At 42.0% G+C, this 22,862-nt stretch overlaps 1 protein-coding gene and 1 long non-coding RNA gene across 10 annotated transcripts in view; one reads left to right on the forward strand and one right to left on the reverse strand.

The window, feature by feature from the left end:
* Positions 1-22,862, reverse strand: part of magi2a (membrane associated guanylate kinase, WW and PDZ domain containing 2a) — a 218,581-nt gene that overhangs the window by 56,216 nt on the left and 139,503 nt on the right. For 8 of the 9 annotated variants that reach the window (XM_056367116.1, XM_056367115.1, XM_056367114.1 and 5 more), the window contains exons 4-6: positions 17,920-18,135; positions 14,850-15,060; positions 10,280-10,359 (exon numbers count right to left, since the gene is read on the reverse strand). In XM_056367116.1, coding sequence (XP_056223091.1) covers positions 10,280-10,359; positions 14,850-15,060; positions 17,920-18,135 — 507 coding nt within the window. Of the gene's footprint in view, positions 1-1,728; positions 1,915-10,279; positions 10,360-14,849; positions 15,061-17,919; positions 18,136-22,862 lie in introns of those variants that run through there. The other variant, XM_056367121.1, reaches the window with a different exon arrangement.
* On the forward strand, positions 10,839-13,477 carry LOC130163187 (uncharacterized). Its single transcript, XR_008826408.1, has 3 exons — positions 10,839-11,025; positions 11,177-11,481; positions 11,742-13,477. It is a non-coding gene; the product is annotated as an uncharacterized LOC130163187 (long non-coding RNA).

Below are 22,862 nucleotides of genomic sequence, written 5' to 3' on the forward strand. Positions count from 1 at the left end.
CCTCACTCTTATCACTTTGTTGTAATGGACTGCAATTACCTCTTGAATTCAGAGGCAGTGATGGTTGTGGTGGCTAATGCTAACTAATGTTAGCTAACATTACATAGATATTTCTGTGTATTAGATATCACTGCTCACTTTGACTTTTCTCTTGTGGCCACAGTGGCCGCTGTTCGGCAGTAGGTGTACTTGTGGTGTCATATCTGCAGTGCCCCACATGCATACACAAACACACACACAGAGACAGAGACACACACACACAAACACACACTGAAGTGCTGTTACTTTCACTGAGCAGCGCGCTGCTGATAAATGCTGAACTTAGGCGGATTGTCTCTTTGCACACTCTTTTGTCTGGCTCCACTGAGTGCCATCTATAACCTCTCTGTCAGCAGCCTGCAAAGGAGTGCTAACTCCCTGGGACAAGGAGGGAGAGAGTGTGTGTGTGTGTTTGTTTGCCATACTGTATAAAGCTTATCAGTGCCGTCCTGCATGCGTCCAGGAAGGAAATATCAAGCTGGTGTGAATTGTTCAGGTAGGAGCTCTTGTGATGGAGACCTGAGGCGAGTGGAACAATGTTTGCAACCTCTAGTCATGCCACCACATCCATTGCTCCATTCACAGGTGGAGGGCCACTTACTACCAGCAGGAGGCATCCTGGCATCTTCCCCATATTTTCTCACCTCAAGCACCACTCAATAATATTTCTCTCTTTCTGCTTCACCTTATTTCCCCTCCTCCTTCATCTTCTTCTGCTCTCTTTCCACTTCTGCGTCTTCCTTCCTACAGTATCCTCTCATCTCATGTTCTCATACTCAGTCTAACAGAAAAAAGGCCTTTTTTGAAGTGAACTTTCATGTGCACAAGCTTGTACATTTTTTATTCTGCTTTTTCTGATTTGGTCTGTGGAACATGGAAGCAAACCCCACACCCCTGAGACACCCCGGGGATTTACACATGTCCTGATTCCTTTTCCCATTCTTTCTTTTCTTCCATCTTTTGAGAAGCAAACCAGCTGAACTGAATCGTTTTCAGCACCTTCAGCCTTTAGTAGTCACCAAAAATTAAAGTCCTCTCCTACTGGATACTGCACTGCACTGGTGTTCATTTATCATGTCACTTTTCAGGCTACTGCGAAAAAATTCCCACAAGGTGATTAATGAAAGTTTCTGCTGGTCAGTGTGGGCACAAAATCCAACTCCAATTTGAGAACACACAATTAGCAGCTCACACTCCGAAGAAATATACAATATATAAGCTTCTACTTTGGTTTGTTGAGGTAGGGACTCAGCTACAACAGTCTCAACAGTCTAACCTCAATTATCTAAACCTCAAACTTCAGCTGGAAAGTCTCTGAAATGCCACCACAGACAAAGTTACATTACTGGCCTTAATGATATGGGGTTTTCTTTCTGAAATGTCATTGAATTCACAGATATATACTCAAATAAAATGATTTTAACCCATGAGGCAAAATTCCCTTTGGGCTATACATTTTCAGTTCCCAGAGTTGTTATATTACATCACAAAAGGGAATTGCAGAATACACAACTGCATGATTCCTATTTGTATTTGTACAGTCCGTTTACAGTGCAGCCAAACAAACTCACATTGTTTTTAATAAAGATCCCTTTCATTAATAAGTGTTTTTCCATCATGACTTGAGCAAACGCGACTGAATTTTTATGTCATTTTCCACACAACAGCAGAGACAGTAAAGTTGGTTACCTTGCTTTGGAGTTGGAGGTGCAACAGATGCTCCTTCTCTGGAACAGTTTAAATTGATCCGCTGACAAAAAAAAGCAACTGTTGTCTTGTTTTGTAGATCCATTTTTTTTTTTTTTTGCATAAGCAGTAACTTATTTCTTATTAACTCTGACACAGCTGTAGGAGAGGCTGACAGCAGAACAGTAACACTGGATGAAATGCCGCATCATTTCCTGTCAATCTCTTGTTCTTTGAATCTAGCACGGGAATGGCGGACTCCACCCCTAACAATTAAAACCACTATCTAAAGAGGTAATTACTAAATGTAAGCACACTGAGTGGCTACTGCAGAGAAATGTTGGCCATTACAAAACAAAAACAAGGATTACAACTACAACAACAACAAAATCTTAATCTCTTGTTGATTGCGATAAAGGATCTTATGCTACATTTGAGTCCAAATAACTAACCACACAAAACTGAATAACAGGAAGAAAGAAAAACATCAGCATTTATTATTTGCAAGATGAGAACTGTTGCATTTATTCTTTATCTGTTAAGATTATAATTTGTCCTGTTTGATCCTTTGACTGTTGAGCTGTTATCATAAAACAAACAGCCTCACCTCCCTTTGTGAAATAAGGTATTAGATGATGTGTTTCTGTAGCAGGGACTAAACCCTCTGCCTAACTCCACATTAATACACTGGGACCACCTGTGAATCCAATTCCCACCATGTTTAAAGTGGTGTTTACAGAAAAATTAAGCCATTTATTTGATCATTTTCCAGGCAGCCAGGTCCACTGTGACGGTTAGCAGAAATGTTTGTGGTGGAAACCTCAGCTAACCTTGTGACGTGCAGTCAACACAGTGCCTGATAATGTTCTTTCTGAATCTTCAATCTTTTTAAATCCTTATCAGTGTTGGTATTTTCCTCAGGAACAAACTCTTACATATAACCAGAGCTGAAAGGACTGTTTGTTACTCAGTCGTAATTTTCAAAGAGGACTGGAGATTGCTGATGAACTCAGCCTCAATATTTCCGCAACCACTATAACCTATAATTCATAAACTCAGCAAGGAAAACACTTTCCACTTTTTGTACTGATAATCACTACCCTGCCTGTCACAATCAAAAGCACAGTTGACAAAGTTGTATAAAGAAAGGGACGCTGTGCGCTTTGAGGCGAGCACACAGACACCAATATATTTTTTGAGCCTAACTGAGCTGGTTGATGGGTAAACATGACTTGGCAGAGAAAATCTCAAGATGGGTAATTTACCTGCCTCAGTCTCACTGGATGAAGGGGCTGGGATGACAGTTGCTGGCTGTTTAAGGAACAGATTCTGGACCAGCAGGGCACAGTTATCCTGTGTCAGAGTCACTGGGCTGCTGACAAATGTTGCTACCCAAACTAGGAAGTGTGATCCAAAATAACAAGAGTGAGGTAATGCACAGAGCTATAGACTTGCAACTTGCCTAAAGTAAGACTCAGGGCCCCTATACACTCACAGCAATCTGCACTACATGTCACACTCAGTGAGATGGTTCTAATAAAATCTTGTTCTCAATCTTTGTCCGACACCATGATACGGGTCCATTTTCTTTTAACTGTGGAAAAGATTCTCGATTCAGGTCTTCTAGAAGATTATTAACAAACCAATACATCTCTACTGTGACAGGAAAAGTCAATGCAACATCCTCCTGGCGTTGACAACTAATTAGTTAATTGTGTCACTTGCTGGCAACAATTTTGTCCTCTGGTGTATTGGGCTCCATTTCAATGAGCCACAAGTTGTTTTTTTGTTCAATGCACCTGTGCTGTGAGGAGAAATCCACGTGCTTAAATTCCCTCTTCGACAAAGTCCCACTGGTATTTGTCTCACAAAAAAAAAAACAAAAACAAAAAAAAACACAAGCTCGTAGCTCATCTGGACTTTTCCTGTGACAGGAAGAAATGAGCTGAACTGGGATCCAGCACTTCTTCTCTCCTCTTTTGACTCCAAAGTTTGGGTTTATTTTTCTAGCTCTTACAGTACAGCTCTTCTTCTTCTACTCAACTGTTACTCTACTAAAACCCCTGCTCGTCCCAGTGGGGTCAGGGGAAAGTGCTACTTCGCAGGACCTTTTTGTTGGTCGTTAAACTGGATAATATGTAAAGTAGCTAATTTTGTAATAGGCTTCTGGATGCTGTTGATTAGATAAAATTCTGTATTAAGGTTAATTTGATTCAAATCATTTCTAACTCAATTAGACTCCAAACAGACAAGTACAAATGTAAAAAAAGACTGAAATCTGAGTCAAACACTGACTAAAAATAAAACTAGACTAAATTTGACAAAAAAATCAAGGTTTAACTTTTCAAATGTAAATATTTACTGCTTGCTATTGATTTTTTTTAATATTAAAATGAAACACCACAAGCTGTCTGCTGAATATGTCTACTTGTGCTGTCATTTTCTACAGTCTTCCTTTTGTTTTCAGGGCGTATCGACATAACCACAGTGATACATGACACATGGTCTGAAAATTCAGTTGAGAAACCAGTTACAGCAAAAATAACTACATGGGAATTAGCAGTGGGATACAAATATAACTATCATCTGGGAATCACTTTTAGTGCTCAAGCAAACCTTCACAAAACAATTGGCAATGTGAATATGTGACTCGAATGATTTTCTGTTCCTGTTACTGTTTATAGAGAATGAACATTTAGATAAATAAAATAAGCCATCATCTAAAAGATAAGGCTGGTGAGGTTTTATATTTCTGTAATAATCAAAAATGAAAAGCAGACAATGTGTTCGTCTATTTCTCAATACTTCTTTACCCCGAGCTTTAAAAACATGGCACTTTAATATTGAAATAAGGCCTCAGTCATTTTCTTAAAACTGTGAAATTTGTAGCACGTTACTCAAACAGGACTAAATGCTGAAGTGGTTAGGGACTATTTTTTAGCGGTGGATTGATACACAGTTGGTGCTCCGGTGAGTATTTCCAGCAGCGGGACGGTGAATGTGGGATTAATTCAAAATAAACTACAGTGCCCCGGTTCACCAAGTACCAGATCACACAGTGCTCGTTTGTGTGTTTTAAATAGTGTTCTGGAGAACACACACAGAGGAATAAACTATATCAGGCTTTGGAAACACGAGCAACAATAATATGAATCTTTTCATGAGGTTTGAAGACAAAAGGAAAAATTTTGAAACCGTAATCCAGACTGAACGACCACAGTAAAGATAAAGATCACTATCAATACTATATTGATTTATTGCTCAGTTCTACTTAGCGTATCAGCTCACTTACTTTGAGGCTCATTCACACACACACACACACACACACACACACACACACACACACACACACACACACACACACACACACACACACACGCCACACAGACTCTTTTGAATTCTCCTTCCAATCTCCAGGCCTCAGGCATGCTCTGCTGGGGATGTTCTCAAAATACACCCATCAATCATGCTACAGACAGCTACACCTGCACCCCCCCCCCCCCGCCTCTCCGGTCCCGCCCGCTGCAGGAGTGTCGAGGTGAAGGAGGGCGCTGCATCTCTCCCTCTGTAATAACTCACCTGTGGGACCGGAGTGAAGAGTGCTTGCTCACATCCAGCGTCCCCTAAAAAAAAAACAAACAAAAAAAACTACCTGTGTCCCATAAAAATCTACCTGCACGGTCCCACTGAGCGGGACTGACAGGACAACAGAGCGAGATGCCGGAGGAGCATCCAATCTGGACACAAGTGATGGAGAATCACAAACACACACACACACAAACTCGCATACACACTTGCACAGGACGTGAGAAAAGAAAATAAAACGAATAAAACACCAGCTCTGCTACTTCCCCAGGGGAGAGGAGAAAAAAGGAGCGTGAGCTCGTCTGCGAGAGACGATAAGAACTTTGTCTCTTTGTCCGTGAAGCTCCTCACGTGACCAGAATGTAATCCATGTCTAGGTCTGCCGCTCCCTGCATGCACACGAGTGGCGTCTGCTGGGATCCACAGAGGTGAAAGACAAAGAAGCGCTCTAATACGATTTCAATCCTTCAAACCTGAGCATCACCGCCGTCATAATCCCAACCCTATCTGTCTATATTCATATACTGTACATTCCTGTGTTGTATGTGCTCAGCCTCTCTGGATAGGACACGCTGTCTTCTGATGAAACATGCTGAAATAGTGACGAGCAACATCTTACAGTTTTGTCTGCTTTTTAATTCACTTGTCAGGGGGATTCTCGCTACCTGCGCTGGCACACCTGAGGCGAAGAAACAGGCTGAATACGTAAAGAATCAAGTGAGACAACAGCAAGACCCCTCAGCTTCTTTTTTTTCCCCCAGCCAACAAATATTTGGCAGGACAGAAAAAAACAAAAAACAAAAAATAAAATAAAATAAATAAACTTTAAGAGGGTGACAGTGTTTAAAGCAAACAGCGAGGTTCTGTAAAGAGCCTGTCCTAGTTCTTTTCGTCTACCAGAACAAAAAGAAGAGACAGCAGGACAGGAGGGAGTGTAGGATGGAAGGGGGACAAAGATGGATACGGAGGTAGAGAGAGGAGGTGAGAAAGACAGAGGCAGAGAGGGAGAGAAATACAGAGTGAGTTATGTAACTACAAGGCGCCAGTGATGTCAACTGCTCAGTCTTCACTGGAGCCGACGCCTCTTTGAACGCTGGGAAGCGAAACACACATTTCCCTGCATAGTTTGACAGAATCTGGTTTGTATGTGTTGCAGCTGACTTTAAACATAAGAGCGAACAAGCTGTCTTTACCGGCGGTGAAAACATTTACTCGGGTATAAGTAAGTATTTCATTTTTTTTTGTTTGTTTTTGATGCTATTCTATACGTCTGCTCCACTGCATTTACCTCACAGCCAGTTACTTTAAATACAAAACATATGATCAGCTGATTGAATCTCACGCTCTGCTACAGATCAAACTACCCAACACTGTATGAAGGAGTAAAGATGAGCTTGACCTCCACAACAGTAAAACGCCAATTACACATTAAGGCCTCAGCAATAATTAACTAATCATATAATATATAGCAGTGTATAACTAACAGGGGCCAGTGCATTGTGTTGGTAATACTACTAGATATTTTTATTTAAGTAGGCCACCAAACAGTAAATAAAGCAGGTAAAATTAGCTCCACTTCTAACAACTACAGTGTTTTCTAAGTGCAGCTTATTGCATCAGTAAATACAATAAATCCACTGTATTACAATGTGGGCCTCATTTTTATGAAGTTATCAAAAAAGTTAAAAAGTAATTTACATAATCAGAATAAAGTTTTGGCTTTTTCACAACCTGTCTGAGCATCTGAGGACACTGGTCTTTGTTCAATCTCAATTAGCAGACAGTAATTAACTGTAACCATAACAACCATAAGTTGTAATATATCAGTACATCCTACTCAACTACATTTAATCACTGACTTTCAAGTAAAATCCAAGTACAATCCTGTATATAACACTAATTATTAAGTGTCTTTACTTTGCAGTACTGCCACTTTTCCTTAAGTCAAGGACCAACAGACTTCTTCTTCATCTGTTCTTTACTGTGTGTGTGTGTGTGTGTGTGTGTGTGTGTGTGTGTGTGTGCGCGCGTGTTTCCCTGCATACGCATATAGTCCCACTTAATACTGTCCTTCTCTTCCTCCTCCTCTCAGCCTGTTGTCCCGTCACAGCTCACAGATTCCACCCCGCGATCCTGTTAGCGCTTATCAGAGCATGGTTCAAAAATGTGGACGCACACACACATACACACACACACACACACACATGCACACACACACGCACACAGACACTTATATACCCACACATACACTTATACACCCACCCCCCCCCACACCCCTACCTTTTCTACCAATCAATATCAAATTTACAGAGGCAGCTTTTCTCTCCCTAACAGCTCAGCTCCCAGGGGTTGGTGGGTGCCACCAGGCTGTAGATGTTTGGAGTGAACAACACACTTCTCATATGGCCGCTAACACAAACCCCCTTCAGCTGGAAACAAACTAAATTTCTGGAACCTAAAAACATCAGACACCTTCGTCATAATTACCATTCCCCCCGACACACACGGATCTTTTAGTGCTGACAGTCAAAAAGAAGAAAATCCTGCACACAACACACTCAAGGATAGCTAAGAATGCAGTGTGATTAGTGATGTCGCTAACAAACCGCTGAACTTCTATGATGACATGAATATGAAAGTATCAAAGAAGCAGGGATTCGTCAAAGGCAGCTTGCCTTGTTAATTTACGCAACAATTTGCACAAAAGAGGCGAGCAACGACAAACAAACAAACAAACAAACAAAATGACTGTCATGAACTTGCTCAAACTTGGCCAACAATCGCAACGTGCAAGAGCTGCACCACGCTGCGACCACGATCCCCACAGCTGGGACTAACTAACTGGATGACTCGCCCCGGCGAGATCAATAACCGTCCTCACAAACATCAGCACATCTCCTCTTGTGGCCGTCCTAAGTGGGTAAATAGGATTAGAAATGCCGGAGGTAAAAGCGCAATCACATTTTGACGAACTCCTCAAAGGCGTCTCTGTCTTTGTGTCCCTGTGTCATCTCATTGTCTCGGAGATCTTTACTGTAAAGATTGAGAGGGAACGGGGGGACGTTCAGAAACCAGACAGGAAATCTTGTGAGTGAAATGCAAGATCAGGATGGCAATTTCTGCAGGGAGGATAAAATGGGTAAAGTGTTAGCAAAAAAAGCAATCCCCATGTTCAATGCCGGCACACACAGTGCAAATGTTTTCAGAGCAGGTACCATTCCTCCCTCTCTCACTCTGTCTGGCTGGAGTCAATATCGCCTCACATTTATATTATCCACACCAAGGTAGGAAACTTGTTATCTGCAAGTTTGGATAATATCTTCAAGCTAACTGTATTTTTCACACTGACATCCTCTCAGCTTTATATGGTTGAACTTTCTGTTCAGTTGACTTTGGTCTAGTCGATTAACAGAAAATCTATCTACAAAAATGAGATAAATGCCGTTTAACCAACAACAAGCAACAACAAACAAAGAGCGTACAGCCATGCTAGCAGCTCTGTGAGGCTGTACCTAGCTGAGCCTGGAGCTAAATGCTAACAACAAACAAGCTAACATGCTGATGTTTAGTAGGTGCAGCAATTACCCTGTTCAGCATCGTACTTTGGCATGTTATTATGCTAACATTTGCTAATTAGCAAGGAACATCAATGTGTGTGTCAAATATCTTGGCAATTTATCCGATCGATGTTGAGACTTTTCACTCAAAACCACAAACGTTAGCTTCATGGAGGCGCTACAGGCGAAGTCAGGGGATCACCAAAGTCATGAGGATTCGTTCTCTGGGGACCATGAACGTATAGCTGTTGAGATATTTCAGTCTGGACCAACCAACTTTGTTTTATATTGGAAATTGAATATTCTTAGGCTGTAGACTGTTGCTCACACTACACGAGCAGTCAGAAGGCATCACCTTTCAGTCTGGGACCTTGTGATGGACATTATTTGTACTATTAAGTCATCAAAAAGTATTTAGACGGATTAATTGATAATAGAAACAGTATTTGTTGCAGCCCTACTCACCACACTGTCCTAACGTCCCACAGAGCTGGCACACGAGTCGCGTAAAAACAAATCCAGAGAGTGAAATTAAAAACACAGTTTGACCCAAGTTGACTTGTTTGTCTGTCCCTCTCTCTGCATGCGTACGTGTCTGAGTGCTGGATGTATTTTTAGAGAAACTCTATCCCTGTGGTTATGTGTTGACCAGGAATATACACACAGACACCCACCATGAACATATACCAACCAACACGCACACACAGACATACACTAAAAAAGAAAAGTGACAGTCATCTCTCATTTGTTGTCTGTGTCCATCTCCAACTCCAGTCCTCCTCCCCAGCTCCACCACCTCCCTGTCTATAACTCAGGCGATAAATCTCCTCTCGGTTGCACACAAAAAGGAAAGACGGATGGGGAAGTTGGGAGGGAGGGTGAGGCCGAAAGAGATAGATGACACACTCGTATATATGTATGCTCGTCTATAAAACGCCTGCTGCATTGACATTCATCCCTCTCCTTTCTTTTTGCTGTGTGTGTGTGTGTGTGTGTGTGTGTGTGTGTGTGTGTGTGTGTGGGCTGGTGAAGGACACTCCACATCTCTCTCAGCTGAGAATAAAGAAGTCTTTGTAACCTCCAGTCCCTGTGGACCTGGGCTTTTAAGCACACATCACGGGACTTCCTATTCACAGCAGCCAAGGCCTGACACACATATGAACATTGCCACCGTGTAACTCCTCATAAACAGAAATCCTCCAGTGGCATACAAAAATAAAAAATAAAAAAAATCACTAAATGCTCTTTCAATGAAGTGAAGTCACGGATGAAACCATCGCACTGTGCTTCTCCGTAGATCAACAGGCAAGCCCGAAATCTTAATAAATAATAAACGCTGTTGGCAACTTAAGTAATTAAAATGAATGAGCGAAAGTGGAGGAGAAAACAGAAGATAGAGACGCGGCACTCACCATCCTCTTTGCATTCCTCGGGCGGCTTTGCCTTCTTGGCTAGCCTCGGGTCCAGCCACGATGTTGTCTTGGTGTTGTGGCTGTGAAGAGACGGCACAGAGAGAGAGAGAGAGAGGGAGAGAGAGAGAGTGAGAGAGAGTGAGAGGGAGTGTGATAGAAGGCGAGAGAGAGAGAGAGGAGACTTGGCAGAAAGAGAGAAGTAGGTTGGTGGATTCTTAATTCAGCTGGGGAATGATTTCAAAGAGGAGACGATGAGGCTCCCTTGTGTGCCTGCCTCTAAAAAGGTGGGGGGGAGGAAAAAAAAACCTCTAGGTTAACAAAATGGCAATCAATACTTTTAATTTGCTTACTGTCTCTCATTAGCAGGCAGAGGAGGAGGGGAGGACGAGTGACAGAAAAAGAGAAAAAGATAGAGGTGGGTGGGGTGGGGGTGAGGGAGTGATGGAAGGGAACAGCTGTGGGCTTGGCAGATTGATCCAGAGCTTTAGACACAGAGCTGGATCTAGATCAGATATGATGATGTGCCAGAGAAACTCGATGCATCTCCACGGCTCATCTGAAGCTCTGGAGCCACAATGGCCTCCCTTCATGATGATGGAGCGGGGGGAGCAAAGTGCCTACAGTAAAAGAAAGAGGGTGCAGCGAGGAGGTCGGTCTCCTCGTGTCGTCGTTCTTTCCAGTACTTTCAACTTCAAACACAAGCAGTGCAGAGGATGCAGGGACGATGCAGCGATGGCCACGGACAGGTCGGTGGTCAATAACATAAAATATATAGATGATAAAGCTGCCTTCTTTCATTATTTGGCCACTCAGGGGCAGAGGAACAAGCTGAAAACACAATATTGACATTTTATCACCTTATAAAGTTGTTATGTTGCCTTTTTACACATCCTGCAGCCCACTGGAGTCGTGTCGCTGTCATGTGAGTAATGTGGGTGCAATATCTGAGACGTTTTCAGGAGGGGATCGCTACAGGATTCATCCTTCAGGGACATTGACTGTTTGTAAAATAATTTCAAGGCAATCCATCGAATTGTTGCTGAGACTTTTCAGTCTGGACCAAAAATGTTGAACCGTCCGACGTTGCCCTCCCTGGAGCTAAAAACAGACGACGGAGCAGAAGATAGTGAGAGCAGACGCAGATAAAAGTGAGAGATTAAGGCCCACGCCAAACACTGAGCCAAAATAAAGTGCAGTTCAAGGTAAGGTAAATTCTCTTTGGCTCTGCTTTTGCTTCTTTTCCATCAACCTTTCACATTCTGTTTTCCTCTCCTCCTCCTCTGCCTTTCACTCTTTCCCTCTCTTCCTCTTCTTGCCTGTCCTCTGCTGCCTTCTTTTACTATTTATAGTATGAAAATCTACTACTTCTCCCTCTTTCACGCCCTCCCTCTCACCTTCTCTTTTTTCAGCCCTTACTATTTTTAATCACTATCACTCTGCCTTCTTCTCTTCCTCTCCTCAGCCGCCTTCACTACAAGGGCTGCAGGTAAACGAACTGATCTCATATGGAGGCCAATCAAAGGCAAGCATCCTCTTGGCAAACGCTATCACTTTGGCACGGCATCACTTACGCCTAGGAAAAAAAACAACAAAAAAAAAAAACACTTGAAGCTGCAAATTCAGTGGGCTAACTGCATTAGCTGTGTACTGTGCTTGATGGATGGAGGAGCATGAGGTTTCTCTGTTTGGGGGAGGAGACATATGGTGATTCGTCTGCAGTGGAGGGAATTAAAAGTCTGCCTGTGTGGCTAATAGACATGAAGAGGCAACATGTGCCTGGCTGCATGACAGCACCACCTCATTTCTTAGTCTGGTGTTGCTGTGCAGCTCCTGGCAGCTGATGATGCGTTCAAGCGCACTGGGGTTCACTGGATGCTGTGGAGAAATTTAGCCTAACAACTGGAATGATTAAATGATGTAATAAAAAAAACTTTTGTAATAGAAAATAATTGCCTCTCATTAGTTGATGGTATTGAACCGGTGTCCACCTGCGTGCACATACAATTCCCTCCACAATAATAGAAAAACACACACAGAAACTCCATCATTCTGATGTAATGAAGACTCACCTCTGTGGATTTACTGCAGCTGTAAAAAGCTAACAACTCCAATGAATTAAACTTAGGGGCTGTATAACAGAGTTCTGTGTAGCAAGCTATTTCTCGAAATCTCATTAAACCACCAAGCATCAATTATGGTCCCGGTGTGAGTTAGTGTATGTACAGGAGGGAACGTACAGGAGTGCATTTAGATGTTATGCAGCCCTAATCTAGTTACTTGGGCGTTCGATAAATCTATTACAGGAAGAAGGCTGAACATACAACATACATTTTTACTATAATAATAATTATCATTTTGTATTTTGCACGTGTTTTGTATTCCCCTATTTATTTATTTCCCCTATATACAATAAATAATTGATCGCAAAAAAAGAAATGACCAGATGCTAAGCAATCTTCTTAGCAGAGAAAAGACGTCGAGCAGATGTAAAGTGACAAAAAAACTGAATTAAATCCGACAGAGATAGACGTCTTCCATTAAAGTCAATAAAAATGTGAGAGTCTTGAAAGACAGATATGATCTGTAAGGTGAGGGTCACACGTATGAGGGGAGCTGACTTACCACTGCTCCATCTCATATTTGATAATACATAACCATATATGTAGTTTGTTTGTATCCTGCTTAATAACATGACCATGTATCCTGCTTTACTGTCCTAACCATATATGTAGTTTGTTTTGTGATGAGTTGTTTAACAGGACGCAGCTGTTGGAGGAGATCACAGGCGGACACGCTCGCTGCACAGAACAGACTGAAATCAGTCTGTTCTACTTCTATACCATGAAATAAGCATTTGTACCATGTATCACAATCACCCCCCAAATTATAAATCACCCATTATATTCACTGATTATATTCACTCATTATATTATGTTACCCTTTATATTACCTTTGACACCCTTTATGTTACACTTTGTATGACCTTCAGTTCTTTAAGATAAACAATGTCTTGCTACTGGAAGAATGTTTGGAATGCTTTGTGTGATAATAAAAAGAGAGGAGACGGTGGAGTTTGGTCAGAGCGGGTTGGAGATTGTAACTGAGCAAATCTCTGTCCGTTCTCCTCGCGAGTAAGAAATAACGCCCTTGTCTTTCTCTTCTGTGTGTCAGTATTAAATGTCTTAGGTGGTGTAAACCTGACAGTTAGCTAATCTGTTAGCATGTTTGCTACCAGTCATACAAACTGCTAATTTTACTATAATTTATTTCAGTGTGAACTGATATTTGAAAATGATGCGTCACTGAGCTGTTCATGGTCTGATGTTTGTCCAGACGGACGTTCTGAACGAAGCTGGTGGAAATCTGATCCACACATGAAAGAACTGAAGCGAAGACTCTGCGATAAAATAACTGTAATGCAGAAAGGTTTTTCAAATCTGATTAACCGGATGTTACATTTGTATGAACATGTATTAACAGAGGTCAAAATGTGCAGGTTAAATAAGTTTTACTTTTGAGGCACATACGTGTGATTCAGTACGAGTAGATAAGCCAGCAAGTCCTCTGAAAACTAGTCCTCTGATGCCTTCACTGGTCTCCATTAGTCATGACATACTTGGAGTCCGTAGCAGCCCCCCAAGAGTCTCCTCAATAAAAACAATGTAACAGTTAAAGATGGTGCTGTGATCCTTTCTTTCTCCTCAACAGGAGTGCTGGTCAGCAGCAGTGCGCTCACTGTGGCTACTGGTAGCTGGAAGATGGATTAATGAGGCTTCTACAATATCGCTCAAATGTTTTAGAGCACCACTATTTTTCCAGTTTTTATTTAAATTTCTGTTGTTCAAGTCCAGTGAATAATCTTAAATGGCACAAAGGTAAGCTGAAGGTGAGGCCAAGGTAAAAGATAAATAAATAAAATGTCACCAATTTCATAGAAAACTGGGTTTTTCAGGGATGAAGAAACTGATCAACTTCCAGTCTTCCTGCAGCGATAGAAGTACGTAAATGAAGCCTTGAAAGTTAATGCATATGTATATTGCAACCAGCATGATGAGGAAAAGATAAGTAACAAAGGAAGACGAGCTGGTTGGTCAGAGGTTGATCCTGCAGGAAGTCAACGACCCCAGAACATTATTAGAAAAGAACCAGATGGAGGCTTCACATGATGGAAGAGCAGAACAGACTCCAGACTTAAACCCCGTTCAGCTGGTTTGGGATGAACTGGACAGTAGGTGAAAGCAAAGGAACCTTAAGGTGCAACACGTGTGACGACGTTTCCAAACAAGTTTTCAGTTCCACTGTAGGAAGAACGTCACGAGTGAGTTCAGCTGCTGAATGAGACAAAGGTTTCAGTAGCAGCTGGAAGAATGGAGGTGACCAGTACTGTTGCTGTATTGCTGCAATGTTCCTTACTTCTGAAGTACATCTGTCTTGTTACTTTTAACTGCACCGAAGTTGCTTTTTTCCCAACTTTTAAAACTTCGAAAAAGATTGCCTACCATCTGGCAAAACATTCATTTTGAGGGAATCTCTGAGAGACACAACTGTCAGAATTAGATGTAACACTTACTCTATGAAGTAGACCTCTCCTTTCTCTGTGTAAGCCATCTCCCAGTTGTCTGGCAGGGGCCCTAGCTCGTCGTTCTCCTCCGGTTTGGGTACTGTAGTCTTTGGGGACTGTCCGTCGTCTTTGTGCGCCTCAGTGGTAGCCTCTGCTGGGTTGCTCTGCGGGGCGATGTCCCCCGAAGCGTCTGTGCTCTTGTCCTCATGCTCGCTCGACTCTGAGGTGACAACAGGGTAAGAAGAGTCAGGCACGACATTATCGCTGGGGGATGTGAGGGGGGGGCGGGGAGAGTCAAAGACAGGGGAGGTGAAGCGAGGAAAAAGAGATGTAGGAGGCTGGGGGAAGAGATTGATTGAGACTCAGGGTTGGGGTGGAGGCAGGGAAAAAAAAAAAGTACAGTGATTAGAAAAAGGTGAGGGCGAGCAGTGACTCAGGAAAAAGATGAGCGAGGTGAAGGGAAGAAAGGGAATGACTGAGGTTAACAAGACAGAAAGACGAATAAAGCAGAGGAGACATTAGAGACTGAGAGAAGCAGGCTGTGGTGCCCTAGTTTGACTTGTGGCAGCGTGTAAATGTGCTAAAGAGTGAGAAAAATGGTGTGTATGGAAGAAAAAGAGAAGGAAATTGCAAGTGTGTGCACTTCCCAGAGGAGAGAGCTGGTGGAGGGAAGTGGAGAGGGGACAAATGAGAGCAGGGGATTGAGTGATAATCTATGGGAGGGAAAGAGCTAGGCAGCTATCTGCTTAGATCACAGAGCCTGCTGTGCTCTATTGATCCCCCTTCAGCTCTCCTGGTCAGCCCACACTCTGTCCGTCTGCACAGACAAAACTCCCCCTGAGCTTTGAGCAGCAGCCCACTTTAACACCCAACATGGTTTACTGAGCAGCGCAGAGCCTGGAGTTATCGAGCATCTCAGCGCCACCCGATCGCAATCAGTTCAAAATGTCTGCATCATTCAGAGTGGATGTAGATATCAAATATACATTGTGAGGGTTGTTGTGAACACTTTTAAACCTTACATGAACCAGAGCCTAAAATCTTTAGACAGATCCTCGCTAGTGCTTCCTAAATCGACCAAATGACTTACAGCGGTTTTGTCTTTGCCATTACGACTGTGGCGTCCCCTAAAATCTTTTAGATTTATCACCTTGATACATCATGACTTTTCTTAATTGTATAATTTCTATACGCTCTATATCTGTGATCGGTGTAGATAAGAGCTCTACGCACCACCTCCCCTCACAAATCCCAAATAAGTCTGTTAAAATGTATGTTAATGGAGTTTTATGACGGTTTGCTCTCCGAGGTCCAACACGGAGTTAAACCTTTGTCATCAAATGTTCAGTCTCAGTTTGTGGCACAGTGAAGCCTGAACACGTAAAAAATGATTTAAATGAAAAAAGAAAAATTGATTTTGTAATTACGATTCCTATTTTTACACATGCAGCGGTGAGGAAGTAACGCTGATGTCAAAAGAACACAAAAGTTAAATAACCTGCAAAAGTCCTATTTCATTACTTCTTTTATGAGCTTCATGTAATTGTATTTTATTTTGTGGTGCCTTTTAATTACTTTTATTTATTTAATAAGTTCATTACTAAGTTTTCCTTTTATATTCATGTCTTTTTTTAAAATCTGATTTGTTACAAGTAAAATACTTCTTTATGACTCTTACCCATAAAGCACTTTGAAAAGAAAAGTGTTGTATAATGTGTATAAAGTTATTGTTACAGCTGACATTTTATCTTATTTTTTACATTTAAAACATATCTTACTTTTTCATTTCTTGCATTTAATGTAGAATTTTGTCTTTTTTTCTTTCCTCTTATCCTGTGAAGAAATCAATGATGTTATGAAAACAACATTTTAAAGTAATTATTGTTCTACAGGATGAAATCTGTCGTCTGAGGAGTTTATGTAGGGATGTATTTCTGTCGCAAATGAAGAATCCTACCTTGTTTGAGCTCCTTGTGATAGGAAAACCAAAATCTCATCCTCTTACCAATCCTCCTTTCTCAAAGCACCACAGCTCCTTAAAGGTTGTACAAATGTCCAAAAAATAGTAAATTGTGTATGATAGTAACTGCAGGCACTAACTGGGATCAGTAACTCAAGTTTCCGCGCTGCTATGTGTGGTGCCGTGCTGCGAGAGACTCGACTATCCTCAGGCCATAAAACCAGCTTAGAAAGTCACAGGACCTGAGCATGGTTTTGGATTTGGAATCACAAAAATCAAACTCATAATGCCTCTTTTATGATTGTCCTTTCATGTGACCATGGGATGCATTCAAAAGGGTCTGTGTGTGTGTAAGTATGTGTAAGTGTGTTTGGAAATATGTGCATATTTGAATGTCTAGGCATTGCACACAGTGAGAGGCATGTTAAAATGTGTCTTGGTTTCTCAGCTGCTAAAGGCAAAACTTAACAAATGTCTTTGTGCACTATTTCATGAATGAGAACAGCCTCAAGAGGTTTGGCCTTGTTTCGTTCTATGTTAAATGTCACTTCTGCCTGTTTTCAGAATTTGGAGAGAATGCAACGCAAGTTTGGACAGGGCTGATTCTCAGTGAGAGAACACTTAAAAAATGTCTTTGTTGATCTTTAAGAGCCTGCAGGCTTCTGTTGTGCGTGTGTGTATGCCCTCTGGCTATCTGAGACACTGCTTAATAATGATACCTAATGAATGATATCAGGTTCTAGAGAGGAGCGGCGCTAATACTTCAATCATCACCACTTTGCACTGCAGAGGAAATCTCTGACTGTGAGAGTGAATTACAATTAACAGTTTACACGTCAGGTCATTAAACTGCATATAAAGATGTCTATGTAACCAATTAAAAGTGATTATCTGCCATAAAATCATTTCCCAAGAAATGCATGTTGAATCAATCTGTTATTGTCTCTGTTGCTAGGCAACCACCCTAGAAGAGACTGCTGCTATGACTTAAACAAAACCATCAAACTCCTGCGGATCAGCCTGACCCGGAACATGACCTCAAACCTCGCTGTCACGGCGAGGCTTCTGGCTCAAGCGACCTCTGTCTCTGTGTCTGTGGAGGTCGCTGTCGGGGCTGACCTGGGGTGACAGCAACGCCGTTGCCGTTGACGACGGGTCTCTCCTCCTCCTCCTCCTCGGGGGGCTCGATGCTGGCTTTCTCCATGTTGCTGACCGACTTGTTACGCTTCCTCTTGCCCTCAGAGCTGGGTCTGGCACCCGGGAGCAGCTGGTCCGTTACATTTAGTAGCAGAGCGCTGGGCTCGGCCGGAGGCTTCGGGGTGCCGTAAAAGTTATCTGGAGCGGGGAGGAGGGAGATGTGGGAGACATTTAGACCAAAGTCATTTTTATATGATAAATACTTACATCTTATACTTTGAACTGTGCTAGCAGCATGGCTGTAGGCCTGATGATGTCTGTCTCTAGGTTGGTCGATCCACCAGTGTCGTCCAAACTTAAAATATCTCAACAACCATCGGAAGGATTACCACGACATACGTACAGATCATCATGGTCCCCAGAGGTTTGAATCGTAATGTCTTTGCTGATGCTCCGACTTTTTCTTGAGCAGCACGATGAGGTGGAGAGTTTTGGTTTTGAGTGAAATATTAATTTGCTACAGATATTCAAGGTCCGTTGAGGATGAACTGTAATTATTTTTATGATCTTTTGATGTCACCATTTCAACATTAAAATGATTATTTTGTCCTCTACAAATACCTACAAAACCAATTACTTCTCATTAGCCCGAGGTGCACTTTGTGCCAGTTGGTGAATATGATACCTGCTTGACATCAGCATGTTAGCATTCTGATGTTAGCACTTAACTCAAAGCAGCACTGTGGCTGAGTACAGTACACTAGCACACTCAACCCCAAGAGGGAGCAAGGACATAAAGATTTCTATACATATACATTTTCTGTTGAACTTTAACAAATGAGAACACAGCAATAAAGCTAAATTCAATGTAGATGACATAAATGTAAAGAGAGAGAGAGAGAGTGGCAGAGTGAAGAAAAGCAAAGAGGCCAAGAAAGTGAGGATGAGAGATGTGGGAACAGTGGGTTTAAAGACACCAGTGCAGGTCCTCTGTGCACTTGACATCCTGCTCCATATCGAAACCAGCTGATCCGTGAGCGCACGAGCTGTGGTCTCAGCATCACATCATGTTTTACAATATTACAAGTTATAGGAGCAACACGTATCTGCAAACACAAGCTCACACCTCATCCTAAACTAATTTCTCCAGTTTTTTTAAGGGGGAAATTTGTTGTTGCCAAACTCGTCCATCTTTTCATCTGCACATCAGTCACATATCAGACCGTGCCCGGATTTCCCTGGCACGCTGAATGACGGTGCATTTCTGCATGGCTCGGATTGAATAATCACCGCATCTCTCTGTAAGTTTGGGTCTCTGGTCAGAGCCAACTACCCACCTCTGGGAACTGCAGTTTTTCACTTGGCTCTGACTCAGCAGCCCCTTCCTCGCTTCTTCTATGTTGATTTTACATTTTCACCGTCTTTCAGTTTGTCTGCTGGCAGCAGCCAAGTCCTTCCGACAGCCTCCATCAGTCATTGTGAAAACCTCATAACTTCTTGTTTAGGGATTACAATTTTTTTTTTTTTTTTTTACTTTAAGGGTTACTGTCAAGAATTTCTTTTGGGGACTTATCTGGTCCGAAGGTAGAAAATGATTTTTAAAAAATGCTGCCAGTGAAATGTGTGGAATAATGCAGTAAGTGTTGAGCTTTTAAAATGTCATTTTTCACAACAGAAATAAATAAATTCACATCTGTTGCATTGCAGTAGCATCAGAAATCTCAGCAGTAGATATCTTAAAACCTGAACAAATAAAACTGACTTTGGCCCTGTTTAGATCTGGTATTAAAGGTGCTAAACTGTATAAGGAGAGATTTCATGTCTTCTTTGATCATAGATTAGGTCCAGGTTCTATATTAACACTGTGAAAGTATCAAAGAGCTTAGTTCACAGAGAAATGCACACAGCCCATATTCAGAAACTGAGCCTTAAAACAGGCTGTTGGGACTTTTGTAACTTTGTGATGTCACAGCAAAGCAGTCATCGCCCTCAGCCACGCCCCAAGCCCTGAGAGAGGAGATGTAAAACTACATTGTGAATGTTTTTGGTACTTTAAACCACAAACACATCTTCTTATGGATCAACACTTCACATAAAACACAGGAAAAGTGTAAAATATGGGACTTAAGTTCAAACTATAGATGTGAACGCACCCAAGACGCATTGAGGACGCATTTCAGATACAATCACTCAGACCATATTCGGAGGTGGTCTACTAAACTGGCGTCCTCTGCCACAGTCTAACTAGTCCTGCCACAGGTTTCATAATAAACCGAAAATATTTTACTATTTCAAATGGATAAAACCTTATTTCACTGCAGACCTGTGAGCAGTGCACGGACCTGTTTGTTCAACCAGCTAAAAACAATGTGTATCTTGCATATAGAGCAGGGAAGGGAGATCTAATCACAAGTGGTCACTCAAGACGCACGTGGAGACGCGTTTTAAAGCCAGGTGTGAACTGACATACTTAGAGCTGACCACTTGTGATTGCATCGCCTGAGACGCATGTTAATGCCAGGTCTCGACCAGGGCCTAAATGTGCATGGAGTTGAGTTTGTGCGTTAGGGGTGAACCACTCTTTCAAATTGAGAGGTTACACGCTCCTCTGCGGTTCGAGGAAGATAAAAAAATTCTTCAAAGTCAAGTGAAATAACTGCAGAAGATACTGTTGTCAAGTTGAACACTAGACTGTTATTTTTAACTTCTGAAATCTGACATTTTGGAGAGGGTTTTTCATATAACAACGGCAAATTCTTTTGTGCTTGAAACACAGATGCTGGAGTGAGTTGTCGAATCATGTTGGTCCAATGTCTGAGGGATTTTTTTGTTTGTTTTTTACAGAAAAGATCAGACACAGCTTTCTTTCTGAGGCTTTCTTAAACCCGAGCTTGAACGACAGCTGAAGATCTTTGTGGTTACAGCCGCGGCACAGAACAGGACATCAGCCATAGTTTAGGTTAAGGTTTGCTGTTAGATTATTTTATAGCTCCTCTGCTCCACTCCAGTGTCCCCGGCAGAACGATCAGACATTAGAGGACGACGTGTGTGAAAATCCACAGAGATTATTTCATTGCACAAGGCTTGAGCATTAGAGACAAACTCCAGCACTGACTGCCAGGGAACAAGCAGAATGGCCAAAGAGATTTAAAAAAAACATAAGTTGGTGTCTGCTTCTTCCACGTTGTAGAGACCTATTGAAAAATCATGTTCACATTCTGGGGAACATGAGCGCTGCGATGAAAAATGGAGGAGAGTAGCTGTGTAAAGATTATGACGACTGTCGGGATTAGAGCCCCCCAAACCACAGACACAAATCCTGGAGCCTTAACGAGCTGGAGATTTGTCTCTGAGAGGAAAATGCGCTCCCTGTGTGAACTTAAATAACCTGCAGCATCACACAAACCTGGACTTTGAAGTTTGATTAAATTGTGGAATTGGTGTGGCGTCAGACGGTCGCACCGATTTCAGTCGACAGTCTCACCTACATGCTGATAAGACTGTCTTAAGAAAGAGAAATGAAAGACTCAATTAACAAATTCCTAAAACTAACTCTGAGAAAGACGAGACTGTCAGAAAACATGCCAGAGAATGATTAAAATGAGCATTTCCAAGCATATTTTGTTTGATGGCTTTATGGAGGACATTATTTTGGGCTTCTACGTCTCTGGATGTGAAAGTCCTTTTCATTTTCCTGCATGACACAAATCTGAAGCTGATACTGACATTAAACAAAATTAGGGTAAATCCTGAAATACACAAGAGGCTTTTTTGACTTTATTTTGATAATACCAGCTGATTTGTTAGCCTGATTGATCGGTTGGACTCTGTAGACACTTGGGCTTGAATGGAGATGAAACTACCTGTTCAATTATCGGTACAAAACATGAGCAGCTGCATTAGAGCACATCTGCTTCTTTGATAAAACCATGTAAGACTGACGACATAAAAACTTAACAACACTGCTTCCCTTTGTGCACTGGTAAAAAAAACAAAAAAACATCCAATCACCAAGCTTCAAAGATGTTGCCATGTAGAATAGTGCCAGTTAAATTCAGCAACTATGGTGCAGTGTTTGGTTCTGTTTTGTTCATATTTTCTAATTTTCTATAGCAGTGGCAGCTGAAGTTTTATTTTGAAACGACTGGTCCAGAGGGCAGAATTGGCCCGTGTGATAATTTCACGAGACCCCTCCCCACGTATTTGGAATTCACTGTTAAATCCAGTATTATGTTTTTATGTTTTACAATTCAGTTTCTCTTCTTTCTACATGTACAACGTGTCAACATTCAACACCTCAACTAACAGCCTGACCTGGAGCGGAGACAGATTCAACAGGGAGGAGAGTGATTTGTTTTTTTTTGTGCATATCCAATTTTAATATGAGTGCTAATCTGAGATGACTAACAGTTCCTCCCACTTATTTATTTCCGGCGTTTGCTTAAACAGAGCTGCAAACACTGAGAAGTTAGGAGTTCGTTGTCTTTCTCTCGGAGCGGGATCCTCTGACAGCCTTCCATTTAAATTTCATCCCATCTCCTTTTCTTCCACATCTAATTGGCCATTAAATGATTAAAATATATAAAAACGTTGAATGATGGCCGAGCGACCACGCAGAAGAAACTCCGTCTCCATCCCCCCCGTGGAGAGCAGCTCCCATCGGCGAGAGGATCTAACATTGCTTCTGGCAACCGACCGTTAAATTGGCCATCTGCAATTTTTTTTTTTTTCCCCCCTCCTCCTCCCTGCAACGGTGGCGGGCCGACAGAGACCCGAGTCAGGTGGGAGAGGAGAAAGTTAGCTGCTATGTGTTATCTATATAATAACAGGGGTCTCCTGAGTGTTTTGGGGGGGGTGGGGGTGGGGTGGTGGTGTTGGTGTTGGTGTCCGGGCAAAGCAGGAGCTGTTTTAAAATCCAAGCCTCA

The sequence above is a fragment of the Seriola aureovittata genome, chromosome 22 (genome assembly GCF_021018895.1).
Source record: "Seriola aureovittata isolate HTS-2021-v1 ecotype China chromosome 22, ASM2101889v1, whole genome shotgun sequence".
Taxonomy (NCBI): domain Eukaryota; kingdom Metazoa; phylum Chordata; class Actinopteri; order Carangiformes; family Carangidae; genus Seriola; species Seriola aureovittata.